The sequence below is a fragment of the Anser brachyrhynchus genome (assembly GCF_964034855.1).
Source record: "Anser brachyrhynchus genome assembly, chromosome: 8".
NCBI lineage: Eukaryota > Metazoa > Chordata > Aves > Anseriformes > Anatidae > Anser > Anser brachyrhynchus.
In genome coordinates this window covers 758,573-782,477 of record NC_137702.1, presented here as the reverse complement: position 1 = coordinate 782,477, position 23,905 = coordinate 758,573, and the positions used below count along the sequence as shown (strand labels likewise).

Below are 23,905 nucleotides of genomic sequence, written 5' to 3'. Positions count from 1 at the left end.
GAGACTGCATATGCGGGGTGGGAGGCATCGGAAAAGTCAGCATGCTTTTGCCTGATGATAAAAATCTTTGTTGTGGGTCTGATGGAAGGGCAAAAAGCATCCTCCAGTACTACTATAATCTACCTTATCCTTATTATTGCAAAAAGGGACTCTACCCCCTATTTTCTGAGTGAGAAAATAGACAAAAAAAGCTGATTTTTCCAGAAGTATCAATTACACTCCTCTGGGAGGAGATCACGAACACTATAATATTATGGGATTTTTTTAAATTATTTGTTTCTTCTTTTTAAAGCACAATAAGGAGTACACACTCATTGTCTGGGAATAGGAGACCTTGCCATATTCAAATTGCTCATCAAAAGCGTTATTCTTTAATTCTTTAGGCTAATCAAACTATATTCACCCAATCTACACTCATACCCCACCCATCTTTCTTGTTGGTGTCTTCTGGGGCCCCTCTAACTGGTTTACAGTGCCGCTGTCCCCGCTGCTTTCGTGCCACTCGGGCAGACCTTGCTCTGCCGTGAAGCCACGTCAGGCCCTGCTCCTGTGCAACCTGATCAGCCTCTGCTCAGCTCCGTGCTGCTTGGAGCAGCCGGCTGTACAGGCTTCCTCTGAGCCATCCTCATTCTGTTTCTCGAGCACGGGCTTGCCCCCAGCCCACGGCAGGCTGACCCCGAGGTGCACAGGTGCACCCCGTGCTGTTTTAGCCAAGGCTGTCGGTGCCTGCTCCGCATAGGATGTGCTGAACCATCACACATCCATTTCACAGCAACTTTGTCACCCTAGCTCTTCTCATGGCTTTCTTTATAAAAGATGTTTTGCAGGAAAACATCAAGCATCCTAGGATCAAGTAGATTGCCGTGCCGTTCTTTCCTTATTCACTAGGCCTGTTATCCCGTAGCAAAAGCAGAAGTGGGAGGAAACGATTTCTTCCAAGGGATGGGAGGAGGGCACGCAGCACATTACAACAAGAATATAAAGACCACTGATCACAGCATATCAAATAAACCGACTTGATAAATTGATTAATGTGCTGACTTCGCATTAGCCCACTCTGTTCTGTATTTGATTTACATGTATAATTTAGCTTACTCGTTTAATCTCGTTAATAAAATATTAGATTGGAAGTCTGTGTGGATTGCATGTTTTCTCCCCAGGTATTAGGATTAAAAACCTACAGAATCTCCAGGTAGTAACTTTGTAAATCTCTGGGCGATGGTACAAAGAAATGCCTTATAGCACTGCTATAATTGAAGCTTGAATCGCAGCACTGCTGGAATCTGTAGGAAACAATATTTGCATATCAGTCATTTTTTTCAACTAACAACAGGGGTTTCGGAACCTTTGAGGGGCGGCTGTGGTGGATATAAGCCAACCATCAGAAACGTTGATCACTTTCCTGAGAAATCGATCTCCGCTTCTCACAGTGTTTTTAAGTGAAAATGCACCTGCTCCATTTGGATTCAATAATAAGAACGGAGTTATGACATTACTAGGAAAAACACATGAATAAAACAATGAAAATGAACTCAACTTTGGCCACGCTTATGGCCAAGAAAGGAAATGGAATTTCATGGTCACATTATCAGAGACCAATTATCCTTCTGAACAATAAAGAATTTGTATGAGAAGAGATTTAACAGTAGAACAAACAAAGCCACAAACTAACCACTACAAAGCATGATTTATCTAACCAATCTCAGGCAAGTCGTCTGGCTCGTATTTTGAATGCTCACAGCCCATCCTCAGCGCAGCATTTTAAGAAGATACTGTATCTGTCAAATACATTGAAATAACCACGAGAAATGAACCACAATCTGCTAGCGTATGGTAGACTTACAAAACAAGCTTCATGCATCAAAAAAGCGCATCTTGCCAACACGCACACTTATTTCTGGTACATCACTTACCTGGCTATGCATGCTTACGCACACAAACGTACGTTTCATGCAGAGCAAATCAGAAATACTCTTAATGAATCTTGGTCCAATGTAACATGGAGACAGACCACCGCTGAGGCTGATATGGATAAATCGATTGATCTGTTTGAAAGGCTAAATTTTGAGGATAAGCATTTCAACATCATTTAAAGACAACCATTCTTGATTATTCCAAAAAAAATAAAACAGCACCTGAACGATCACCACTATTACACCTGCCAATGAAGCATTCATTTGCAGATTTTTATAAAATAAATCTATATTCTCAATTGGAAGAACTTTAAAAGATTGAGTCAGATATTATCCTAAAAGGGAACATCTTGGTTAACTACTCAGAAAGTTTAAAATTACTATGTTTTCAAACTAGAGTATCAGTAAAATAATTTTGCATGGCCATACCACCACAAACATTTTGCATCAAACATAAACCCATTGATGCCTTAGCATATCTTCTATCTTTTTTGTTGTTGTTGTTGCTATTAGGAAATGATGCTTATGTCACCAGATTGTTTGTATTTGCAACTCTATCTGCCATGAACAGCTTTGCAAATGGTTGATTGATTTCAATCACATTTGACATGAAGACAAAGGTCTAAATGCTAATACGTAGCCACCAACATCATGAAATTAAGTAACCAGATACACTCCTATTAGCGCTCCAGTTGAGAGAAAAACTGCCGTGTGAGCTTTTGCTTTATTAGACACCAAGAACTGAATCTTGAAATGCAAAATAATGGGAAACTAGGTTTGCTTTAAAAGAATTAAATATTGATTAAAAATAAACAAAATGCCTATCTATGCCTGAGAATCTGAGTTGCTTCCAGGCAGGTCACTCTTACCAGAAATGACAAATGTTCTCAGTGTTTTTCTGGGGAGGCTTTGCTTCTGCCATTAGCTCGTGGTGTACCTTTGATTAAAGGATCGTGATGCCATCAGAAGGCTTCCTCATGCAGGTGCTCGTAGGCAATAATCAACCCTTCAGATTTACTTCCAAACTTGTAATTGTAAAGGCATGTTTTTCAGACCTTGATTCATTCTTTGTCATAATTTTCCTTAAATCTTTCTAATTTTTCAATACCTGTTTTAAAGTATGGAACCCCACAGCACAGCACAGCAATGTGTATTATAGCAGCAGCCTCAACACCGCTGTATCACCTCTTTGTACTTCGTATTTCCCACCATACTTTCAGAGAATGGATGTCTTCAGGTACAAAACCAGCAGCAAACTTCCTTTTTTCATAGATTTATGAATTCAGTTTGGAAGGTCTATTCAAATTCAGCATTCACTTAACCTGTTTGGCTCTAAGAAAGAATTACTGGCTTTCACGACTAGTGTTTTTGGAGAGCATCACAATAAGAGGATGAACTTATGGCATAAATAGTCATCTCCGATACATAGGTGAGCTAAATCTAGCCAAGAATAAATCACAGACAATGCCAAACTGGAAGCAGTAATACAATTATTTGGCACGCAGACAGAGATATTCTACCTACTGCAGGCGTGCAAGGTTCAAGTGTTTGAGACTGACAGATCAACAAGAAAAGAACCAACCCAAACAATGTAGCAATTACAATTTTAAATAACCCAGGATTTAATTTCAAGGCTTAACTGAAATCCTAGAAATCCTGATTGTGGCTTTTCCAAGTATGTGGAAAGGCAGAAGAATGAGCAGCTAGAATGAATGCCAGCAGCATTTGACCCCCTCCAGGAAATAAAACACAGAAGGCTTAAGAAAAGTGTGTCTGCCCAGGGCAGAATCTGGGAAATGATATTCAAATTCTAATCATTTGTTACTAATTAGTCAAGCGGTTTGAAATAACACGTCCACTACAAAAGTAATACCGTATCATTCACACACAATTCCCAGAAGTTACGACATACCTGAAGTACAAGAGTCAGCATATGGTTCCTAATACATTGCTACAGAAGTCCAGACATGTATTAGTGAAATTTACATTGAAGGTAGCACAGCACTTGGAAACCCACAAGCTGTGGGGAAGAGAAACTAATGCATGTGCAAGGAGGAACACAGAGCCAGAGGAGATGACGGGCCCAAACCTGGCTTCTCCCAGTTCAGGAGGCGTACTGGTAGCTCTGCAGCTCGCCGCATCACACGCGGACAAACAAGCAGGGAGGAGCAGCATTTCTCTGCGCTGGTAGCAGAGTACTCGTTTCTGCTTCAAAGGATGGATCAAAAGTCGACGCAACAAAATCAAAACCGGCACTGCGGCAAGTTTGCAGATGATACGAGGGTGACCATATTAATGAAATAACTGACTCAGCTGGTAAGACAAAATTACTACTCTTACGTAGATGAAACATTCTGTATCAATGCATAATCAAAACACCTGGAGCTAAAGTGCTCAGAGGCACTCACTGGTGGACAAAGTAACAAAGTGGGATACAGAACTGTGGGGGACTGTGAGAGTATCTAATTATGAATGCGATAAACCAGAATAAATGTATCGTGCCACTAAATAACACTACTAAAATGATTTAACTCAAAAAAAACCCACACTGAAGAATAACAAGTTTCACCAACAGCAACACTCTATACGTAAAGAAGTTAACTGTACATACTGATAAAACACAGATTGCAAATCCCCTGCCCCAACACACGCAAGTGTAAAATAGGTGAAATAAAAGGCCACAGAAGTTTTCCCTTGCTCAAAGAAATACAATAATGCACAAATTCTCATTTGTTACGCGGTCTTGTAAGTGTGCCAGGCTTGGATGTCCTGCCACCACCCCTATTTCAATCAAAACATGGATTTGCAATTCCAAATAATCTGTAAAGAACTCAATCCTTCGCTCTACAAAAGTGTACCATTTATCTGTATATCTGTTACTGTTTTGCAATATTGTTAGAGGACAAGTTGTTTCCTCTTCACTTCCTTAAAACAAACAAAAAAAAGAAACCAAAAAGAGGATTGTCTTGGAGGATAGATGCCATTTTTCTACAGGAAAGCCTACCGTATAACTGCATCATCCCATTTCTACTCATGCAAAGGGACTGTTTCTGTTGAGAGCGACAGCATTCAGTAACTCCATTGTCTGGCTACCAAGGAGCAGCACAACCTCCTCTGAGAGCGCATTTCCAGCAAAGCAGCAGACGGAAGAGCGACTCCCCAGCAAGAACACGAGGCGCCCCACAGCTGGCAGAGCTGTGCACGGGGGAGCACTGGAGTAGAGCAGGAGTCACCGCGAAACCACAGCGCCAAAGCCAGCCCCGGGGCTCGCAGAGAGCTGCTCCAGAGCCTGCCCCGGGGCTCGCAGAGAGCTGCCGGCTGCAGCAGAAGGCAGCGAGGCTCAGCAAAGTAACCGCGTTGTGCCCGCCTCACAGCCCTGAGGGTTTTCTTGTGTTCTCTTAGAGCACGACCAGTGCTCCTTTCCTGCTGTGGAGCGATTACACATTACTGAAATACATCATTTATAAGAAAAAAAGTCAGGCTCCTTACCTCAGCACCAATCCCGGTGACGGCTCTCTTCTCTCAGAGGGCGCCAGGAGTGAAGCAGCGGGCAGCAGCACCTCTGGAGCTAGAACTGATCTTTCCCCCTCTGCCCTTAGGGCTGGGCATTTTCGGCACTGCATTTCCCACCCGGTAGCCTTCCCAGAGCCTCGCAAGTGGTCCTCTGCCCGCAGGCTCGGCGTTCTGGTGTAGTCTGCACAGAACGGCACCGTCCCACAGCGCGCGGGCCCCGAAGGCCCAGCCCTCTCCTTCTCGTCCTCTTCGCGATCCGCTCCAGGACACCCACGGAGGACGGGCCTGGGCCCAGGGCTCGCTGCTGGAGCCAGGCGACGGAGCTCCCCGGCTGGGGACTCGCTTCTCGCAGCCCCGCCGCAGGCTGCCCCCAGGTTTTGCAGGTGGTTAAGCCAGGAAAGGAACATGGAGGCAATTCCCAGTAAGCTGGGAAACTTGTTCAGACACCTAGGAAATTAAAATAAAACCACATTATGTATTATACACGTGTTCCCGTACTGACTGTACACAAACAAAGTCTCCATTGTTTATCAAAATAAAAAGGTTTAAAAAAAGATGTATTTTAATACTAGTTTAATTTAATACTAATTTAAGACTAGCTTGAGAAGGTAATTCTGGCACACATACTATTTCACTAACATATTTTCCGAAGTTTTCTTAAACACCGGTTCCCAATACACAGACAGGTTTATCTCAGACCTTAGAGAAACCTTTTGTTATGTAATTATGCTCTCTTCTGCTCCTCCCTGGCATCCACTTACTGCCACATGTTTTTTCACACATACTCAAAAGAGACTGCAATTCTTAAATTTCTACTGTCTTAGCCGTGTAAGTAACGCTTAGTAGGAAATATTTTTTTAAAGTTTATTTTCAGTGTGTGCTGAAATCAAAAAGTGCAGGAGTAAGTTATTATCCAGCCCTCTCGAAGAAGCCTATGGTACTATGTCTGTACTTACAGAGGCAGGTGTCACGAGGAGAGTACTGACTAAAACAAGCAGGAATCCAAAACACCACTTCCACTAATTTACTTGTATGTTGCTTCAAGAAAACTTTGTTCTCACCCCCCCAAATTCAGTTTAAATTACACCTGAGACTTCTAATTAGATACATTTTGGAAAAAAAGAAATAAAATCAGAGAGAGGGATGGATTTGTAATTGTAGAGCCATTCTATTTTCTCATATTGAATGGAAGAAACTTTACCCACAGCCTCTGATTTAAGCCTCCTAACACATGGAAAGGGGAGTTCATCTTCACAGAGATTTTAGGCACCATATGTAAAAATAGCTCTGGCTTTAACATACAGCTGGAACGGAGGTCAGCGAGGAAAGGAACCGACTTTAATATTATAGCATCCTCTGAGTAGTCAGCTTCTAACCACTCGTGTGATGAACGAAAATTGATCAAACACATTTCTGTTCCCTTAAGCCTAGAACAAATTAACCTTCGCTGTATTATAATAAAAGGGAGCCCAACTTCCACTTCCTAAGAGACAGAAAATGTCAGAGGGAAAGCTCCTCCCTGCCTGGCTGAAGTCCCGCTGGCAGCGAGAAGGGATGGCAGCCGCACTGCGTGAGGAAGACAGAAGAATCATCAGCTTTTTATCACGTTTTCATCAGATAGGTCAATACTCCCCTCCAAACGAAGCTTGAATAAACCACTCTAAAGAACCCAAGAACCGTACCTCCAGCACTGCCACTCCTTCCCGCACCTGGCTCTCGAGGCTCGGGAGACAGCTCCTTGTTACCCCTTCCAGGCAAAACAGGCTGAAGCAGAACTGTCTCAACTGCACGCAGGCAGTGATTTATTTACAGCAGGTGAGTGGCAGTGATGGTATTTATGAAAAGAAAATGCTCTAGCAAAAAGAAATCCAAGACAACATTTGACAACTGAGCATTTTTGGTCAAAGAATTATTTTTCTTAACAAGTGCTTGAGTAGTTTTTGCTGAAAGAACAATATCGTTCAAAAAAACTCCACTGCAGAAACTGTTTCATGGAAGATTTTAAAGCAGACTTAAGCTATGTCAACTACAGTGACATCCTATTTAGCACAGCCTTTTTCTGAAAACGCAAAGTTTGTACGGTGTCGGAAGTTGTGTAACCCCCTGCACTACAGCAGCTCTGCACACTGATGTACAGCTTCCGTGAGAAACATCATAATTCTTCCCTGAGTTACCAGGAAAGTCAGAGGTTTCATTCCTCGGTTTGTGACAGCTAGAAGAAAGGTCAGGTGGGGTACCAAAATGCGTTCCAGGCCTTTTGCAAGGCTCTGAAAGCATGGAAGTCCTGACAATTTAGAGGCAGTTACTTCATTTTTTTATGGACTGCTTCATTCGTCAGCAGGAACGATGCGCAACGTCTCGGTGCTGGCTGCCGCGCTCCTGGCAGACAAAGCCCATGTCAGAAGCATTATCCCACGCGTGCCATGGGATGGATGAGGAGTGACATGCCTTCAGAGTGGCCTGAGCATTCAAATCAACCCTAAACTAAACTTCATCCCTGTAGCTGCCACGGCAACTGAGCAGCATAACGCGTTTCATCCGCTAGTTTTAAAGGGGACGCAGGTGAAGTTTAGGCAAGCCGGGGTTAAGAACCACTGAACGTTTAAAGCAGCGGTGCTGAGGAAAGCCTGCCCGGACTGTCCAGCAGTTACACCGTGGCAAGGTGCGGCGCTTCTCTGAGGAGGCCCTTCTCCTCCGGCAGAAGTACCGCGCTCGCTGTTGCTGTTTGCCCACAACATCCCAGAGACCCGAGGCCCAGCCCCACGGGAGGCCCTGCGGCTGGCAGACAGCTCGCAAACGTTACGGGCGTCGGAGCAAACCTGGGCGCACAGCTCGGAGCTCGGGAAGGCAGGCGCCACACGTGTCTGAGTGAGGCTCAGGTAGAGCCGGAAGATGCTTGGAAGATTTCTTTCCCCCTCAAGTTTCGGAAAGATTTTGATCTTTGGCATCAATATATATTTCAAACATGCATAAGTGGAAAAATCCATTTAAAGAAATCCATCATTTAATAAGCTCAGTGACAAGTTAATTCCTTTCTTTTGCTGTAGAACTTATCCAGAAAAAGTGTTTTACGCAAAAATATTTGTAATAAAGGTTCTTATCCAGTGATTCTGATTCTTTCTTTAAAAGTCAGGAAAAAAACAGAATGATTTTCAGTTAAACTTGGCACCACCTTACTTCGGAAGTGTCCCAGTGAGGCAAATCTAAAAATAGTGGAATTTAGCCCAATCCTATATTCAGTTCAGCACTCCGATGATATTTTCATTGCAGGGACATCCAGTAAATAAAGGGAAAGCAATTAATACAGAATTGTATTATTTTTTAATCTATTTTTTAATCTATTTTTTTAGTTTGAAAGAGTCACTTCTGAAGAGATCAGCAGGCCCTAGCACACCGTCACACCCTCTGCTCGGTGCCAAGCGCACGACAGGACTTGCACCAGATCGGCATTCCCCAAGTCGTCTTTAGAGAGCTGCGCCCGGCCGTGGGGAGGCGGACACAGGTAACACCACCTCTAATGAGAGCCCGCGGGTACCGCATTCCTCTCATCGCTTCGCCTCCCCTTCCCAGGCTGCCTGGCCAGGAGGGCGGCAGCAGGGGCACCCCCCCGCCTCAGCGCAGCTGCCCCCAGGGGGGCGAGGCAAAGCGCTGGACGTGGCGCGCTGACACGGGATTTCTCGCACCGAGAGCTTCTCGTGCCGAACAGCTCTCTCTCACCAGTCACACCACGCAGCTAGTCTTAGCTCAGATCCCCGGTACCAGGGCAGCCCCTCTAAGGAACCGTAATAATCCTACCGCTTTGTGAGAATCTTTGCAGAAACCGCACAAAGCAACAGGGGCAAGTCCTGCAGCCGGCCAGGGGAGGACGATGTACAAAAGGACAAAGAAACTTCTCTCACCATTAAAAATAAAGACGGCCTCACAATATCGTAACAGATTGGTTTCCTTCGCAGCAGCTTGGATGCAGCCAGAGCAATCAAGCTGGGCCCTGCTCTGGAAGCACAGTTAGTGTTAGCTGCTACAGATTAATTCCATAAAACTCAGATCTGATTTGTTGGCTTTTATTGACCAGCAACTCAGTGCTAGGTGGAGCGTTGCACAACTGACTTCTTGTCAGCGGTACTATCTTTCAGAGAGGCAACGAGGCAACAAACAGATCTCCTTATCTACACTTGAGGCACTAGAAGAAAAAAGAGATAACCTCTTGGCAAGGCACAGACTACATAATAGCCAGATTTACACCAGCAATAACATCTTTAAATTGTAATTAGCAATGACTTGACAGCTGAGCTTACTCTGAAGAGGAAGGTCGTGATTAAAGGGTTACAGGACCGTACCTGGGGACACTACACCTCAGCGATATTTAGACATCTCGATGCCCACGTGCATCACGCTGGTAGTTCAGACACAACGCCCGGGTACACATCACCGTCAATGGATGGCGTATGGTAAAACATCTGGTGCCTGTGCAGCCACTTGCAAGTTACTGGACATGCAGTAATACTTTAATAGGTTTTGGCTGATGTCTTGAGAGCTCAAGCTACGGGCACAGCCCAGCCATGCATTCTTTTGAAGGCACAAAGCAGTCGGGAAGTTCCTCCATGCATTTTGGGCTCATGTTTGAGCGTGCTGTCATTTGAAATGCGCTGACTGCATCTCCACATTACTGCTTCTCTCCACTTCTCACTCTCTCAAAATACTAATGAGCCTGTCATCCCAATTGCCCTAATACTCATCTGTTCTGGGTGTCAGGCACAAAATTCAGGAGCTCTTCCACAAGATGTTTTTGCTATTGTGCAGCAATAGCAAAACGTATTCATAAAGTCTATACATTCGTCAATATGATAAACAATATTATCGCTCAGGAGCTGAGTTCATTACCTGCTCTGATGCTATCAGTATTTAACAGTGCACTAGCAGATGAGGTGAAGAGAGCATGAGAAAACAGATTGCCTTCATATTAGGTGTCTGTGTGGATAGAAGTAAAAAACCCTAGGTATTTACCAGAAATATTAATAGCACCAGATGCCTTTAATGTTAACCCATCTTATTACTGAAGCCCATCAATTAAATTTAAAAACAAGCCATCTGCATAGTTTGTTGCATTGTTTCAGGTTAGAGGCACATCTCTGAGCCTTTTAATATCTATTTATTAAAATGAACAGAAGCGTGCACATTTTTCAACTGCCTTCATGCAGCCAGATAACTGATGGCAGCAATAATGCCTTTTTTCAAGCCCAAGAAAGTATTTTGGAGTGTTCATGACGACTATGACTAGCAAGATAACCTCTGTGTGGCTAATATATGCTCTTATTATTTCAGTGCCTTAGCACATCCAGCAAATACTCTCGGGAAACAGAGCTGCCCTCGGTGCAGCTGTGGGTGATCATTCAGGCACATCCTTGGGGTGAGCTACAGGAGAGCATTCAGCTCCTCTTCAAAGAGAGCCACTCACAGAGGAACATCCACAGCTGCATTCTCTTACAAACTCTGCTTTCCATCTGGAATAAATGGGAAGTCAAAAGAAAGGGTTCAGGATATCAAAAGTTGTCAGGGAAAAATAGGAGAAGAGTTGGGCTTCAGCATCTGTGGTTCTAGATGTTTTCATTTAATTTGGATTTTGTCCCCTGTTGATCATAAGAAATTTGTTAGAGGACAAAACCTTTCTGTCACTTGAAGGCTTGGTCTGGACATTCAAAGCAGCCTCACTCAGACTGAAGTAACCAATGGTTTCCTCTACATTATGCCCAGCTAACACCCTTTTTATGTTAAATATTTATGAAAATATTTCAGATGCTTCTACAAGATCACCCGAGAATAGGAGCCATGAGCTGAGCTTACAATTCTGAACATCAGAGAATGGAGATGCCTTCACAAGCGATAGCACATACTTCTGATTCAAACCCTTTTCTCCCACTTAAGTTTCTAACCTATATGGGTTAAGAAATATCCTTCATATTTATTGGGGTCACTCTTACCAATAATATTTAGGCATGATCTAGTCAGGCTAATGTCACAAGCAAGCAAAACTGAAGACACTTTTCTGAAGTTACCAAGATTTACAACTGTATTTCTGGCACAGAGTGATGCTGACTAATACACAGAGTAAAAATAGAGTTGCAACAATGGATGAAGATCTGTACTTTTGAAAGGACCACACACTACAGCAAGATTAGTCTCTATTGTTCCAAACTGTGCAGTAGATTTCAAAGAAAGTCCTTGGGAAGTGTGAAAGAAGCCATTATTTAAGGCTAGGCCTGCAAACACAGGTGTATTTGTTAACACTTTTCATGTGAAAATCTTGAAGCCCTTCACAGAAGTGAAGCATTTCTCACCAAGCCCACTCTACGGATGGTGAAATGAAACTAAACGCTTGCCTTGACCAAATTCAGATGAAGAGTCTGGGTCAGCTAAAACTAAAACTCTTTACAAACCACAGTTCTTAGTCATCAAATCTTCTGCCTTAGTAAAAAACATACTCAAATGATGGACTTTTTAGTAAGCAGGTGCATGGATTAGAGATCCTTTTAATAAGCTAGATTTGTTTTTTATTTTTGCTTCCACTGTAAATCTTTCTATAGACATCACTTTTTTAAAGTTTATCTGCATGCTTGTTAGTGACTGGCAGGTGACTTTTCTTTTAAAATTATTTTGCTATAAGTATGCTGTGAATACTTCATTAGTTATAGACAGATTGGCTTGCAGCCTTGTTCTGTGCTACCTGCTTAAAACATTGTGTACCCCAGAAATATATTTGCTAGCCAGAGGCAATTCAATATGCGTAGATTTCATTTTGCCTGCAGTAATGAACACTATATCTAGACTGTTAAAATACATATTTTAAGGGGGAAAAATCTCCTAATAAGCAGCAATGTTTCTACCTTCTACATTTGCCCAAAGCAAAGAATGATTTTGCTCATATCTCAAAAAATCACCAATATTTTGTTTTTACTTCAGGACTGGCACAAAGAGCTCTGACATAGCACCAGAATTTGACAACTGACTTTTCAAGACAGTGCTTTGATCATTTAAAATCCTGAACGTAGTTTCACCTTTCCTATGACATTTATCTTTTAGCTCCTTCCCACTTTTATGAACTTTAATTAAACTAGACTTGAAAAATCAGAATGTCCCCTTTTTCTTGCAGTCTTCCATGTGCAAGTTTTCTAATCTTTGATATACCGATTTTCATATATTTAGATTTCTAAATATATGTGATGAAATCATCTTAAATATGGATATTGAAAGAGACTTCTGATCATTTTTCATAAGGAAGAGAAAGGCACAGCTTAGCAGCATGCTTCCAGTTTTACAAATGTACCTACTTGAAGCTGGGTCCCAGCTGGGACGAAACCCCACCCTGGGCTGCCACGTGCTTTCACTCAAACACCGGCTTCGGCACCGGCAGGGCTGCTGCAAAGACTGATTCTATCCTTCAGTTTTACAGTGGGAGTGCTGGGGGGAAAATCAATACGGACTCCATTTCTCAACTGAACATACACACGGGCAAGCCACAAAAAAGGTCATCAGAGGTCAACCACTGATACTTGGGTATTCATTCATCTTGGATAAAGAGGACCTCCACCAGCAGCAACAAAACAACAGCAGAGGCGCAGCGTATATAAAAGAAGAATCCAAAACACTGAACTTGTGAGGCCTTGGTAGCAAACGAGTTACAGTAACTCTGCACTGTAAATTTTTAAGGAAGAGCAGCCAGTTAACCAGTGAGATGTAAACCTGAAATTGTCCATCTCAGGCTTCCTTCAGAGAATTTGAACAGACTATGTGGAAAATTGTCTCCATCTATGGCCCCGACTCCATCATTTAAGCTACTAATCCTAGAAGTGTTAGTGAAAATCCTCAGATCCTCCCCAGTCTTCACAAGGCACGTCAGCCCTATCTTCCCAAAACTTAATGAGAGTACTGAAAAAAACCCTACTCCTTCAGGTGGGAAACAAAAATTGTACCTGCGCTTTCATGCATAATTCTTTCCCTGTTATTCGCAATCTCCAACCCCAGAAGAAGCAACACACACAAGGGGAACGACAAGCAACATGCAATACCTCTCACAAAGGACGACTTCATTCTCAGTGATGGCCACAGCAGAAAAGAAAACAGAAGGGGGACGTGAGGGCCAGCGTGGTGAGGAACCTCTGAGGAGAGGTACTGACGTCAAACACCGTGTGTGTGTGTGTGTGACCGTCTGTGTGTAGAGAGGCATGCTTTAACCCCATGGCACCAGAAGGTACAAGATGGAGCACCATCCACAAACATGAAGCTTTGTCAGGCTTGGCCTTGGCGTGTTCAGGAGAAGTTTCCACACAGCTTCACCCCCAGAGACTGCCACAGAGACGTGGCTGGAGAAGCACTGTGGGGGCGACAGCCCCTGGACACGGTCTGTGCCCCTCACCCCAGGAGCCGGCCGCGGCCCCCCACAGCGGTGGGAAGGCCTCAGGTCAGTCCAGCCCAGGAGGAGGAGCTGGCCCTGAAGTCCTGATGTGAGGGGACGGCCAGTGACCACTCGGCAGCGCTCAGATGAAGTCTACTGGCCCCAGTTAATAAAAGCAAGGGTCACTTTTCTCCACAAAGCCGCCGCATGCCAGCGAGGGACAGGTTCTGGATTTTCCTCCCTGCGCGCTGGCAGGACGCTGCAGGCAGGGAAACATTTCCAAAGCCTGAGGTGGGTTTCTACAAAAGGAACGTGTCTTCGGTTTGCAAGCACATTGGCACCAAGCCTCTAAGGAGAGAAAATTGATACTATTTCTTCGCACACAGCTTATGGTGGGGATGTTTACATGCTTAAATGCATATATTTGAATATAAAACTCAAAATAATGTTTATAACTGCAGACGCTTGTAAAATTACTGAATATAGCTCAGGCACAGACAGAAAAGGTAAAAAGCCTAAGAATGCTGCACGTGACAGGCCGCATAATGAACACCGAGTGTTACCACGTGCAGCCACGCTGCCTGTGAGCTGCTGGTGGCTCGGCAGCTTCCCGGCGCACGCAGCGATACGCCACACACCGAGCCTCGGGAGCCAGGTCTGCTCCCACTGCGCTGGCACTGTAGGTGGAAACGTGATATTTCAAATAAATCAGCTAAAGAGATGGAGCAAAGACTCGCTTAAAGTCTTGTAATTAAATACTATTCAATTATTATAATTAGGGAAAGAAAGAGCCCAAATCTCTTTGGAAAGGAATTGCCGTGTCCCTCGCTCCGGTCAGTGCTGAAACAGATGCAATAACGCCGCTGCTGAGCTCAGCGAGGTTACTCGGACCCGCCCAGCTATGACAGCTCTGGGACTGCTATCAGCCTCCAGACTTTGGAGGTGGCTTCACATAAATTATACCTTAATTTTAGTACTTCACTGTAAACAATCACAAAAGCTACCACAGAACCCAGACACAGAGATGGAAGTGCACTTTCACGATACATGCCTTTAGAAAGCCAGCTAACTACTGACAGATGCTGATAGTGGCTGCTGACCTAAAATGAACAAGAAATAGGCTAAACAAAGATCTGCACTGAAGTAAGTTGTGACCTTGGCCACACAAAATTAACATGCCAGATAAAAAAAATAAAGACATTTAAATATGTGAAAGCTTTGAACAGTCATTTCAGTGGATGACATCCTGCTTTTCTACAACATGGAAGAACTGAGAGTAACTTATCTTTTTATGTCATTCAGCTATTCGTTTTCAATGTTTAAACACTGCCATATGAAACCATCACAGAAACATGAGAGGTAAATAAATAAATAAATGTTTTTATACGAGGGAAGAAAATGGAGAAGGAAAGCAAGTGTGACTCATATAGAGTGAGGATTTGCAGGAGGAAACAGAGCTGGCTTGCTGTTGGTTTGCTCTCAGTGTTTAAAATAAAGCACAGAGAATGCATACAGAGCATGGAAATGTCTATTCTCCAGTAAGTTCCTTCAGCTGGTTGAGCCTATAATTTATTTTTCATTGTTGGCAGCAGCAGGAGTATCTTAAACACAAAATGCAAGTCTATGAACGGCCCTGCCCCCAGTCTAGATTTTGAGTAACAGGCATCAAATACTGCTTACATTTTTTTTTCCAATAAGAAAAACTAAGATTAAAAACCAAAGTTTTAAAAATCTATTTCTAGGAGGAGTAAATGAATTATTTACCTGCTGATTTACTGCTATGTCCTCCTGGTTCCCCACCCCTCCCACCCCCATCTTTTTTGTGGTCCCTCCCACATTGATTAAGAGTAACATTGATAAACGGTCCGTATGTAGGCAAGTACAAACCTACTTTTGTTTTCTATTGATTCACCCGTTGGCTTGCTCAATGACTAGTATCTACTTTTAGAAGGAACCCCACACTCCTCCTGTACTTTGCTCGGCGAGGGTTTCTCCAGAGCTGGGCTGCCGGCAGCGAGCCTCGCGGCCCCTTTACGACAGGACCCGCGGGTCTGGTGCAGGCACCGTGAGCCCTGTGGGAGACGGGCGGCTGGCAGGCGAGGGAAAAAGCCTCTGCTTAGAGAGGGAAGGTGAGGGGAGGAGGGAACGGCTCCCTGGAGATGCACCAGAAGTCACGCCAGGGCAACGAGATACCAGTGGTATGAGAGTAACGGACACAGGCAGACAAGAACACGTTTACTCTGAGAACTGCAAGATTTTTTAAGAGACCAGAAAAGCAAGATTCTGCAGCATGAGAGTGGAGGAGAAAACCGTGGCAGGAAGAAGCCCAGGGATTTGGGGGTCAGCAGCACTGCATGGAGAAGAGCATGGGCACAGGTGCCATGCCCAGCCCCGGCCCCAAGACAGCCCGCCAGGAGCAAGGGGCATGGCGATGTGGGGTGACAGCGAGACAGGTACGTGCTCTCGGGCAAAAGAGCTTACTTACACACGTGCTGCCTTCAGCTGTGGTTAAAAAATATATAATAAAAAACAAACAAAAGATCCCAAAGGAACTATTTTAAATCCAATCTGCTGCTTTGCTGTACGCAGGAAAACAGCAGCAATAACTGCTCAGGAAGCACGACAGTGGCAGCAGGAGCGCACAGCATCCTCAGAGAATGCAATTCAAGACAGCGCAGAGGTGTGGAAGGAGGTGCTCTGGGAACACACAAAGCCAGTGGTGGATCCAGCACAGCAAGTGCTGGCAGAGAGGTGACAGAGGAGCAGAGATGACAGGTACCAAAACACTGCACAGCATCTTGAAAATAGGTATGGGGAGTTTGATCTATTTTACCAAATGCAGAACTGGTTTAGTGTTGTGATAATCCTCCCAGATTTACTGCTGCTATCTCCTTCACTAAAAACCGCACTGCTGTCTCTGTCAAAGGAGATCAGTGTAAGGGCTTCGGTGCAATCCAGTGCAGGATGGACCGGGTCTGCATTCGCCTTCACTAATCTGCATCTCCCTACCACACCGAAGTGAAAGAAAATGCAAATTCAGTGCAAAAAAACATATTCTTCCCTGAGACTCTGAGAACAGTTTGTATACATGAAAGATAGCTTCCTAGCACTTCAGTGAAAAAACACATTGTTTTCTGTTTGCATATCTTCAGGCTAAAGGAGCCGAGCAGGGTGCGGAGGCCAGGCTGCAGGCTGGGGCCGCAGAGCCCAGGCTGGCGGGGAGGAGGCTGGGAGCAGAGACCCTCTGTGCGAGCTCCTGCACCCCTGGCAGGGCAGCAGCCACTTCCACCAGCAGCTCAGATGCCTGGCTGGGAACTAAAGTAGCTGAAAACAATCAATTCTGCAAATGCCCGAGCAGTTATTTGCCTACACTGTTAGGGGACTTGCATATAATTTCAGTAAAATGCAAAATACTTCCCTTTCACAGCAAGATCAACTTGTTTTTTCACTTTCATAATATGAAACGAGCTTACAACAAGAGTGTTTAAGACTACTTCAGTAAAATCCTCTGAGCATCCTCTGGAATTTCCATCCAAGAGAAACATCTAAATACTGCAAGCTGGCAAGTAAGTTTAAAAACAAAGATCTATCAACAGAAAAAGTATTACTTATTTTTCAAAATTAGTTTAAAAAATATTTTTATCTGTTTCATAGAATGTGATTTAGCTTGTTTTAAACAGTTAAAGGCTTTCAGTTCTTAGCATCAAATTTGGAGGGAGAAGATCTTTTTATCTCTGAAAGATCTGAAGAATAAACACAAATGATGAACAACATATGAATATCTGATATCAATTATCATTCAAGAGATAAAACAAAAAATCTCCAGAAGAACATATTATAATGTGCAATCAGGGAAATACAGTCAAATTATACTGGCACTCTAAGGCAACAATTTGAATCTTGTCACATTTACATAAATTGCTACAAAAAGATAATAAAGTATGACCATCAGCGCAGATGAGTCTACAGGCTAAAAATCATAACTTTTGGAAAAGTCTTAATCCTCTCCACTACTTTATATTTAAAGTGAGCCATGCAAATATACATTTTATTAAATATATATATATAGTGTGTGCGTATATATGTTTTTTTTTTTTTTTACATCTGAGCCAGACCAGCAGAAGAGCAGCCCTGTCACCCTTCACCCTGCCCAACCACAGACTGTGTGGTAAGCACAGGTATGTGTTACTACATGGGGAAAAGGAAAATTTGAATCGTTATTAACAGGGAAGATGAAGTTAAGATCACAGATACAAATCCTCTCCCCCACATACAGGCAAACCTAGCATTTTAGCAAACGCTGGAGAGACGCACCCTGCTCTGGGGCCGCTTATCTCAGCGTACAGGAAGGGCTGGGGGCTGAAATGCAGCGGGGTTTTGCAGGACCCCTGATGAACTGGAGAAATCCAGGCAGCTGCAGCGCAGCCAAGGTGCGCTCAGATCAGAGGCAGAGCGCCAAAGGGCTTTTCTGTCTGTGGTTCTGCTTTTTTAAAGCGTATATAGACATGATATTCATGTATTCCTCTCCTGCTACCAGGAGCCTACTTATTATCTAGGACAGAGAAGTGCAGACATATAAGCCGTTTTTTTAAGTCATTGATATTTCTATCAGTTCCAATTTCAGTCTTGAAGCATTTTTGCTGTATTTTGGGAGTGCAAAGAGACTCAGCTGCCTCAAGTACACAATTGCATGTGATAATGCAAAGCAGAAGTCCCCTAAGAGTTTAAACTGCAAGGAAAACCAACACCACCTAGGTTGGCTTGCGGAATTCAAGATCTAAATTGCATAAGCCCTGTATTAAAAAGTAATGTCCAAATCATTTGTGGTCCTATCACACTTCCATGCATACCAGACATGGAAAATTTGCGTAGGACATTCTTATTGCTATACCTCAGCCCCCTTTCTCTGACGTTGCTCCTAAACTGTTACGTCTCACAGCTTTACTGTCACAGAGTAAATTCACCCACCCTTGGACTCACGTTCTGGGCAGGGTCTTGCATGTTAACCCCATTTCCAATAAGCCTGGGAATTCGCAGCCCACTCTGGCAGGATTTAAAAGCTAGAGATACAGAGCTATCAGACAATTTCCTAAAAACAGAATTATTTATCAAAGCAACACGATAGCAACATGGAAGAGCTATTTCAAAGCATCCTGTGTGCAGAGTTATCTTTTATATAAGGACTTTTCATCAGAGCACCAAGGCGAGTTTACTGCGTGTTGTCAGCTGCAGGAAGGCTCGTGCAGCTCTGCAGCAGCAGCGTAGATATTTCAGCCCGATTTTCCCAACCAGCATCTTCCCTCCTCGCGCAGGTCCTGCCCCGGACAGGGGCAGCCAGCACCCTCACCCCTGTGCCGAGGCGATGTTCCTGCTCTGGCTGGCACCAGGAGCGGCCGTGCAGAGGGGCCCAGGCGCCCAGGACCGCGCGTCCCTCAGGGAGGGACCGTGTCCGCGGGGAGCAAGCAGCAGCGCCCACTCCCCTCCTTCTCCCACCGCTTTTTCCCAGGTGGTTCCCTCTGGACGCAAAGGGAAAACGTGCCCAGTACGCACCGGCGGCCAGGCCAGCTCCTCACCTGCCCGGCCCTGGGTAACCCTCAGCAGGGCCCACACCTGGAGACATCCGAGCTTCTCCAGCCAGAGCCTTGTTCAGGTTAAGACTGAATAAGTTATTAACCACAGAGAACTGGCTTCTTTCTGGCCGAGTAGAAAGGCCACTTGGGCCTTCTGGCAGGGCTGGACTGAGCTGGCTCTTCGCTTTTTCATGGAAATGCAAAGTGGTTTATGTAGTAAAGAAACAGCATTTGATGAGTCAGCCTACGCAAGGTTTAGGGATGTTGTGTCATTCATTCACCGAGCTTCCCACGTGCCTTCAGCAGCTCAAAGAACATCAGGGAAGGTGTGAAAACGATAACAGTTTGTATATTTCAGGGCTGCAAAAATGCTAACAACATTTGAAGCTATTAGCAATATCTGTATAAAAAATGCGTATAACAATTTCTGAACACACCTGAAGACAGGAATTATTAAAAAAATACAAATAAGCACGTAGCATACAATGCCAGAATTATATAATGGAAATTATTTGAAAGCCTCCACGTCCTAGTATCACTTCATTGTGTTTTAGATGCCAGAACTCAGAAGACTGCTTAAAGCAGTCACCATATTAAGATAATTAAACACAAGGGGTTTTTTTGCTGTTGTTTGTTTGTTTGTTTTAAATAATGCTTGCCTCCCTTCTGCCCAGTTGGTAGGGCAAAAGCCAAGTTCAAAGGTATCAGCTTCGTCCTGCAAATCCAGCGGCTGCACTGAGCCTTTTCCAGCCAGATGTGCCGTTACAGCCACGAGGCACGTGAAGGTACAAAACCAGGCGGCTCCAGAGGCGCCCACCAGAGCCTCCTGCCCGCCCCGTGCCCGGCTCCTTCCCCGGCCACCCCGACCCCGCTGCTGCCGGGCTGCTCTGGGCCCCCTGCGGCCCCGCGGGCAGCTCAGCTCTCCTGCACCCACACACTCGCTGGGGCAGGTGCGGGGAAATCCAGGAGCCCCTGTTTGAAAGCCATATATAAAATACACCCATCAGTTTTCTCCTCAAAGCCCTTGTTTGTGTCTCATCCTCATAAAAGCTGCAATGCTTCAATGTGCAGGTGTCACATGAAGTCAATCATTTGCTAAGGCAAGGTAATGCTATGTATTTTCTATCTAAGATTATTTTTTCCCCTAAAACTCACATGATATTAAATAGTAATATTTGTTAACTCTAAACAATGGAGGGGGGTGGGTGTAAGCAAACACCTCGTCTGAGCAGCCTGCCTGCAAAGCAAAAGGAGCTAGCTCGCTAAGCTCCGTGCTGCCATGGCTGCTTTGCTTCTAGGGCCTAAATCCAATTATTTAGGAAGGGAATTACCAACACATTAGAAGATAAAGATGAAGCAAAATATAGGTCCGCTGCTTCCTGGATCACGGCCCAGAGACAGCCAAAACAGCGCGTACCTTCTAACCTAACTCAACGTAGAAGAATTGTGGGTCGTGACCAGATGCATAGCACAGTTTTTGCTGCAGAGGTTCAGCCCACACCCCAAATTTGGGAAATAAACAGATTTTAAGGGTACAAAGCACCTTGTGGAGCTTAATGAATCCCATCCTAAGAGCGTTACGGAGTAGCAATGGCAGAGGACAAGGAAGACCCTAAAGGACTGAAAGGCGACAGTATCTGTGACAAAGGGTGGAACAAGGGGACTCCGGGGCACGCTCGGGACGCGGCGCCATCACGCAGCAGCAGAGTGCCCACACACCACAATAAAAAAAGCAGATGAGGAGAGCAAATAGTCTCACTTCCAACAGCATCACGGACACTGGTTCACGACCCAGGAACCCGAGGGTACGAGCACCTCCTGGGGAGAAGGCTCCAGCCGTTCCCCTTCCCCACTCTTTTCCCCAACGCCCTGTACTCTGAGCTGGCACAATGAGTAATTGTGCTTAATGCCTGCAGAGTTCATCTTTTCTTCCAATACTGGTTATTGCTGTCACAGCTAATGCATAGCCCATCTTTTGCAAATATTTCTAAGAAAACCTACCCTGTAAACAGGGCATTTCAGTGCATGTGTCGTCAGTGGACAAGACAAATCTGTGTATTTTTGGAGAAGCTGCTGCCCTGTGAGAGGCGAAGAGCTTGTGTGCACGGACACTCGCCCTTTCCAGCACCTCTGGCAGCTGTGCGCTGTTAAACAGCTTCAACAGAAGACGCACCCAGCCTCCTGCTCCAAAACCACCGGAGGTGGGGTTTTTGTTCTGTTTTTGGCCTCACCACAGCCGTGGTTTGCCCAGCACCATGTGCAGATGTTTCACAGAAGGCACCAGAGCCCAGCAGGACCCGGTCACAGGAATGCCACCAGCCCTGCCCCTGCCCAGGAGAGAGGCGTGGGGGCAGTAAGCAGGGACACGGCCAGAGGCGAGGCTCAGAACTTCGCTCAGTGCTCCAAACAAACGATTTACAGTCAACGAGGTTTTTAAACATGCAGTGAGGAAAGCATACACTCAAGCTTTCCCTTCACTTATTCTCCAGGTTCCTGGCTAGGGGCAGCTCGCACAGCTACCGCAGCTATACGTCCGCAACAGAGGCTCATTAAAATTGGAACCAGGCCTGCACAGGGGTGAGATGGGAGCCTCGCACCTGAACAGCAGCTGAAGGGGCAGCGGCACTTGGATCACAGATGCTGTGGAATGTTTTTACAATTATAGTTGATTTAATGCAAGATAAATAAGGCTTTAGAGACACTTTAGCATCTATTGATTCATATGAAAAGGAGTGTACATAAAAAGATTTATTTAATTGCTTTTGCATTTAAAAAGTGTAGGTTACAGCAATTAATCACCCTGAGTATAGACATGAGAACATCCCGGTGATGCAGAATGTGTCAGCTTGCTCTGCAGCGTGCCGTGGGAAGATGTACAGAGATTTTAGAGTAAGGTCAATGTGGAACCTCACATTTAAATGTGGGGAAGGGGCCCCGCAGGTGGGCAAGGCAAACCTGGGGGCTCTCCCACTGCCCACCCTCACCCGTATGGGATCCCTCTGGCATGTGGGTGCAGCTGCTCCGTGCAGTGAGGCTGGGCTCCTGCTGCCGGCACCTGGCAGCATCCTCCCGGCCCCCCTGCAGCGGTGTCAGCCCCAGCCCCATCACCACCCCCACAGGACACGGCCGGTGCCCCAGGGCCTGCCCCAGCACCCATCCCCAGGAGCCACAGGCAAGTACCAATAAGCAGCCAACTGAAAAAGCACGCTTCTTGCGATTTAGTAAGCACGTAAAATTTCAGAGCATTTTTAGATGCCACAATAACGTCGGATTAATGTCACTTATTACTTCTTGGCCCCATTTTCAGACAAGGGGCTGGCTAGGGACGCACACCCTGTTACTGAAGCCAACCCAAACCACAGGTCTGCCCGGGCACAGGACGTGGAGCTTCAGGAAGCTGCAGAAAGCGACGGCAACAGCTGCTGCCTCACTCGGTGCTCGACAAGAGGATTAGTGCCCTGCGAGAGCTGAGCCCTAATGCCTGGCTTCCGAGCGAGCTGGGAGCCGGACCCGCAGGAAGTAGGTCAGGCAGCAGAGATGACCTCTGCTGAGCATGAACATCTGGCTCGTCTTCACCGCAGCCCCAGCGGCAGCAGGGAGACGAGGAGCCAGCCTGCACTCGCTTCAGAAGGCAGGCTCACTCAGGAAACTGTTTTTGTTTTTTTGTTATTTTTTTTTTTTTTAAGCCTAACATACCTTAAAAGTTCTCCAGGTTAGTTTCTCTATGCCAAATATGCAAAATTACCATGATTACTAAGCTATGCAAAACATTGCTACATCGATTACATTATACTAAAGAAATGGATCAACAAGCTAATGCTCTTCAAGTTACACATACTTTATGGAGCAATAGCTGTTTTCAGAAAACATGACGGGTAAGTTGCAATAAGCGTTCAGCAACAATTTTTGAGCTTGCATAAACATGAAAAGTCATAATTGTTATTCTATGTCTCATTTTGTCACATGGTTGCTATACTCAACTTTCCGTGGCATGCATATCCTTATCATTTAACCCAAAAAAGATTGAAAATAAGCACGCAGGAGAAAAAGACTCAGGACTCCAGGTATTTCACTATACTTCTAACTACAAATTGAACGTTCATCTGAACACAGATTTCAGTGCTGCTTGCCTAATTCCACAGCATTTGTAACAGACCCAGCAGCGCTTCCACTGCAACTGGGAGGTATTTACAAAAGTCAAGGTCAGGGGATGAGTGCAGAAGAGCAGATATAGCAAGGAAAAGAACTGAGGGGCTTTAGCCTATTGAGCATGTTTTTGGCATGATATATCATCTTACTTCAGATTAAGTAGTTTGATCATTTTAAAATAAATAACTAAGAAGCAAACTACGGTCCCTTCCCCGCCCTTGGTATCACTGCGTTTCAGCACAGAAGTGTGCTGACTCCTTAAGATGGGGTCTGCCTCAGGTGTTTGGCAAACCTTTGTAAAGAAACAGCCACATTCCTACCCATTCATAACACTTGGATGTAGGAAACTTCCCCCATTTTTAACCACTTTT

The 23,905-nt window shown here is 44.9% G+C and overlaps 1 protein-coding gene across 5 annotated transcripts in view; it reads right to left on the bottom strand.

Moving 5' to 3' along the window:
- Nucleotides 1–23,905, bottom strand: part of NEGR1 (neuronal growth regulator 1) — a 322,390-nt gene that overhangs the window by 289,151 nt on the left and 9,334 nt on the right. For all 5 annotated transcript variants that reach the window (XM_080603526.1, XM_080603533.1, XM_080603528.1 and 2 more), the window contains exon 2: nt 5,403–5,873. In XM_080603526.1, coding sequence (XP_080459652.1) covers nt 5,403–5,833 — 431 coding nt within the window. In that variant the 5' untranslated portion in view covers nt 5,834–5,873. The remainder of the gene's footprint in view (nt 1–5,402; nt 5,874–23,905) is intronic.